At 33.7% G+C, this 5806-nt stretch overlaps 1 protein-coding gene across 1 annotated transcript; it reads right to left on the reverse strand.

The window, feature by feature from the left end:
• Positions 1 to 1645: 1645 nt before the first annotated feature.
• Positions 1646 to 4100, reverse strand: LOC134694895 (uncharacterized). Its single transcript, XM_063556002.1, has 2 exons — positions 3980 to 4100; positions 1646 to 3304 (listed from the first exon to the last, which is right to left on the reverse strand). Exon 2 carries the CDS (start codon positions 3281 to 3283, stop codon positions 1646 to 1648), a length of 1638 nt encoding a protein of 545 aa, XP_063412072.1. The 5' UTR covers positions 3284 to 3304; positions 3980 to 4100.
• Positions 4101 to 5806: the final 1706 nt, after the last annotated feature.

Genomic DNA, 5806 nt, shown 5'->3' on the forward strand with positions numbered 1-5806 from the left:
CTTTTTGGATGAAAGTATTACACAACTAACAGTAGAGATTTGTAAAATTATACAAAAAGTGTTGTTATTTTAATAAATATATATATTTAATTTACAAAATAATTTTAAATCATTTTAGATTTCAACAATGTTACATATACTTCTTTGTCTGTAAATAGTTTTTGAGTCGCGTCCATTTCCATGGATATATACAGATAACTATAATTTGTACTTTGGATGCTTTATTCGGCAGCACAGGTCGTTAAAAAACCCGAAATAAACATATAGACAAATATTGCAGTTTATCAACCTTTATAGTCTCCAGTGACTGTCTATGCTATGCAAACATTTATTTGTTTATTCACATCTTATGCTAACAATTATATACAGGAGATACTGTAGAAAGAATCCGCCTAATTAACTTAGGGGAGGGGAAGGGGGGGAATGTGTTATGTTTTTTTCAAAAAATAATTCTGATCACCAATTTGAATAAAACAAATATTCTTGCCAAACAGATGACAAAAAAACAAATTTACTGAATCAAGATTTTCTCCTTACCTTATAGTGTTAAATATTGAAATTAATTCGATTGATAGCGTTGAAAACTAAATTACCCCCTCCCCTCCCCTTTTCCCCTAGAAATTAAATGGTTGCTTCTTTACAGTTCATTTGTACATGTGAAATGTCTATTACAAATCTAAAGATAATGCATAGCTATAAACATGATGTACTAATCACAATTAGTGAATATGACCCGTCTAGTAATATCAGTGAAGGTGGTCGGTCCAGCTAACCACTTAGTAAAACATGCCATATTTGAAGTAGTTTGTGAAATGCATGGAAACATGAAAAAAATCTTGTCCACGAGTTAAATGAACAACCTCATGCAATCCGGTCCCTGTCTGAAAGAATAATACAGGAAAGTAGTGCATATTTACACAAGACAGTTCCTACACATCGCTATAACAATGTTGTTCGTTTGTTTTCCTCTAATAGATGATGAGTTTCCCTCGGTATTAGTTTGTAACCCGCATTTGTTTTCTGTCTATCGATTTATGACATTTGGACACTGTGTAGAACATGCGCTTATCTTTTATACATGTACCTGCTCGTAATCGGATAAATATCAAATATTAAAATAAAAGTCGAAAAATATGACTGCATTATACACACAAAACATCATTATAAAGAAATAGTATATAAAATGATTGACAATGATACAATATCCACAAGAGACCAATGGAAGTAAAAGTTTAGGTCACTATATATATGCCCTTCCACAATACGTAAAACAACACTGCACAGTAAGGTAAAATGACCACGAAAAGACAAATGTAAAACTATCAAATTGACATAAATAACGGCCAGATTTTTGTATAAAATTGAAATTAATAATAAAAAAACTAAGATGACATACAACAAACGACAAACACTGAATGGCAGCATTGGCGGATCCAGGGGGGGGGGGGGGGGGGGGGTTGGGGTTGGAACACCCCTTTTTTTGGCCAATCCACGCATTTCAATGGGAGCATATAGTTGGACCCCCTTTTACTCTGGATTGGGAACCCTTTTTTTTCAAATGGCTGGATCCGCCCCTGGGCAGACTCCTGACTTCGAAAAGATACTTTGCAAAATTAAACAAGTTGGTAGTTTTTTTTTAAGTTTATTATTCATCGCAGATTATATCATAAAGATGGGCATCTCCCGATAAAGAATTACAGACAAGAAGTATCTCCTTATGGATATGTAACGCTGATGGCTTGTTTATACCATCATCAATGTCCAATAGAATCATATTATTTTGACCATCTGGAGATAAAGCCATAACTGTGTCCGACCCGTGACATGTAACAAAGACAAATCGATTGTTGTCAATAGCAACTTGGTGAGGTTCCGATAAAAGTTCATGCTGGAATGTCCAAGATAGTTTTCCGAACTCTGTGCAACATATCACTTTGTTTTCGTTTCGATTTGAACAAAGAAACATATCATCATTCTGTACAACATACGAATAGTTTTGTGTCGGAATTTGTATTTTCCGGGAAACATTTCCAAAAAAGTCCATAATATGAACTATCTTCGATTTTTCAAAGGACACTACTATTTTATTGTTACTAAAATCGACACTATAGCAGTTTTCCTTCATTTGAATTTTTCTTATTTCTTTATCTTCACGCAGGTCAAGGACAACAAATAGGTTTAACGACCACAAAGTAACTACTATTGTATAATCGTCAACAACGGCCATATCTGATGGTTGTCCGCTTAATTTTATGTTTCTACTATGAGTTCCATCCTTGTTATGTATCACAAGTAGACTATTCTGAAAATCCGCAAAAACAATTTGCAATCCTGACAAAATAGCACACCCTGTTATCACCATATTGTGTTCACTTTTTATTTTTATATACTTGCGTCTTTTAAGCTTCAGTTGAGTTATCGTTCTTGGTTTCTTTTCTGTTGGTATTATGGAATTATTCGGCTTTAATTGGATAGAAATCGTGCCAAATGAATTTACTTCTTTAAGAATAGATAGTAACTTAGGTCCCATTGTCAATTCTAAGTCTACTTTACATAATTTGTAATCTTTTTGTAAAGACTGAAGTTCTGATTGGTCAATTTCTATTTGCTTCGACAATATTCTTACTCCTAAAAAGGCTTGTAGATCTGTAGCATTTTGGTTCACGAAAGAAAGATCCATATCAATCCGCTTCAACTCGGCGTTTTTATTACCCAATAAAGATAGTTGTTCATTCGTTTTTCTTTTGGCTTCACTGTGCTTGTAGTCTAAGTCTTCAACTATATCTTTTTCCAAGTTATCAAAGTGTTTGTTTAAAGACCGTCGAACATGTTTAATTTCAAGCAATATGGATGATTTTCTATTGTATAAGTTTTCACAGTTTGTATTTGTATCTTTGATTAAATCTTCAAGTATATTGGACAGTTCTTGTACTTTTTGCATCAGATCTTTGAATGGAGTGGACTGTTTAAACTCCTTCACAAATGATTTGAGAAAACTGATTCCTTTGCATAGTTTATGGTCATGTCTATAACATTTCATACAACACGGTGTATTATGCTCTTGACAAAACATTTCTAATTGCTGGCCATGAATTTCACACAAGTTATTCATCAATAAAGCACATTTGGGAAATTGAACATATTCCGATAGTCCCATGGACGGATGCTCTGTCATTGTTTTATCATGTATTTGTCGACATTTCGTGCATAAAATCTTTTCGCATTCAATGCACCATATTATACCCAATCTATGTTCATGCGAAGAACAAAATATTTGTGACATGTCTTTTTCCGTTGCTTCAAGCTGCAATATATAAAATGGTTAAATATATTTCTTTATTTTTTCTTGCAATTTGATCTGTTTAGGAGAGTCGTCAATTTTTTTGCTCTATACATTTTTACCCTTTATTCTCTATTCTCTATCATCATTACCATGCACTTTAAAAATTCAAGGGCAGCGTTCCGACCAAAGTAGAGTAACTCATTACATTAATAGTCATCAAAGGTACCAGGCTTATGATTTAAATAAAGGCAACAGTAGTATACTGCTGTTCAAAATTCATAAATCGATAGAGAAAAAACAATCCAGGTTACAAACTAAAACTGAGGGAAACACTTCAAATATAAGAGAACTACGACACAACATTAAAATGTAACACACACAGAAACGAACTAGAATATAACAATGTTCATTTCCCTGACTTGGTACAGGGCATTTTAAGATAAAACTGGTGGGTTGAACCTGGTTTTGTGGCTTGCCGAAACTCCCGCTTTAATGGTAATGTTACTTACCATGAAAGCAGACGCGCGTTTCGTCTGCATAAGACTCATTAGTGAAGCTCTGACCAAAATAGGTATAAACCCAAACAAGTTCAAAGTTGAAGATCATTAAGGACCCAATTTAAATGTAATTGATTTGCCACTGCAAGTTCAACAGCCAAAAGCCATCATCTTAACTCAAATGACGAATAAAACTTACCTTTTTTCCCACTCATTTGACGTATATTATTCCAATGTTATATACTAATCAATAGTTCACTAGTCTACATTATTAACTAAATTCTATAAAGAACTCCTGACATCAACGATTTAATCGGATTATACTAATACGTCTTTTAATAAGTATTACACATACAAACATGTATATATTTGTCGGAGATTTTATCGGATTGCATTATATTAATAAGTCATTTAAACAGGAATGATAAACATAGATTTGTATTTTAAAAACTATTGTATTATATTAAGAAGCAATTCAACCAGAATGAAACATATATTTTTGAATTTTAAAAAATCTATGGCCTATATTCAATTATAATATAACATATTCCATGAAACCTCTTTCAAATTTAACTTTGACACTTAAATCATCTTTAGACATTTTGTACTCTGTTTGGAAATACTAAAATTTGTTTGTGAATATAGAATTTAGAATGGAAATGGGGAATATGTCAAAGAGATAACAACCCGACCGAAGAGCAGAAAACAGCCGAAGGACACCAATGGGTCTTCAACACAGTGAGAAAATCCTGCACCTAGAGGTTGGCCTCAGATGGCACCTACATATAATTGTAAAGTAGTTCAGTGAACTGAACGTCACACTAAATTAGACCATTTTCGAGTTCATCCGTCACCGGCAAAAACTCGTCAATTATGCACGCCTTTATGACGTCATTTACCAGATAGAGGGGCTCGCCTGTATCCCTGCACTATTTACGTTCATCAAGCGTCTTAGTGATCGTCTTTGTGCAGGATAAACTAGAAATAATGGTTGCTCTGTAGGTACTTACTGACAATTCCCTAATGACAGCAGTGTTGATTGTCAATTTTGAGAATTCAATTTGCCGAATAATTCATACAATATAGAATTATAGTTTTCCAACCACTCGCTCAACATTGGAAGGGAAGTGACGACGCCCCTAAACGCACAAATGACGGTGAAAAAGGCGCGTATAATTGACGAGTTTTTTCCGGTGACGGATGAACTCGAAAGTGGTCTATTGAAAAACAAACATACAAGACTTACGAAGGCCAGAAGCTACTGACTTGGGACATGCGCAAACATGAGGTGAGGATGAACATGTTTCGTGAGATATCAACTTCCCCCCCCCCCCTATACCTCTAGGCAATTAGAACGAAGAAACATTTAGCAAAACGCAGAGTAAAATAAACTCTGTTTAAAAGAAGGCTGAGTCCAATGTAAGAATAGGTTATAAAAGAAAATTTGTCTTTTGTATTACAGAGGTCTGATTAGAATATTATGTAATCATAAATTTGATATGTGCATGCTATGACATTTTATTGATTAATATTCTATCTTAGGAGAATATGATTCAAGTTGGACTAACGTGTGTCTTACCCTATGGGTTATATTGTGCAAACTTATGTTTTAACAAAGGCCCAACAACATTTAAAAGGTAGACATTTGTTGCATCCAAAGCCCTCAACAAAAATACCAAGTCGTATACCAAAAACAACCAAAAGCCATGGATGCACAACCAATTACACACGTAAATAGAGAAACAAATATTGATAGAAATGAATGCCTCAATATTTTTGTTAATATGAAAATCAATAGAATGATTGTGTTAAGTCTTTGCAAAAGATTCAAAGTAACTATCAAGGTGACTATGTATATAAATGTTGAGCTGTTTTGGTGTAGAACAGATAATGTTCAGAGAAATTGTTGTTGTTGTGTTTGCAAACTAGTAAATTGCCGGATATTAACGTCTTTTTGGAATGGCCATTTATATATGTATTAGATTGTAAATACAGCATTTTACGACAGGATAATTATCAAATATCA

Source organism: Mytilus trossulus, chromosome 13 (genome assembly GCF_036588685.1).
Source record: "Mytilus trossulus isolate FHL-02 chromosome 13, PNRI_Mtr1.1.1.hap1, whole genome shotgun sequence".
Classification (NCBI taxonomy): Eukaryota; Metazoa; Mollusca; class Bivalvia; order Mytilida; family Mytilidae; genus Mytilus; species Mytilus trossulus.

Coding starts and splice junctions, on each gene's coding strand:
- LOC134694895 (XM_063556002.1), bottom strand. CDS start 3,283: ATGTCACAAATATTTTGTTCTTCGCATGAACATAGATTGGGTATAATA.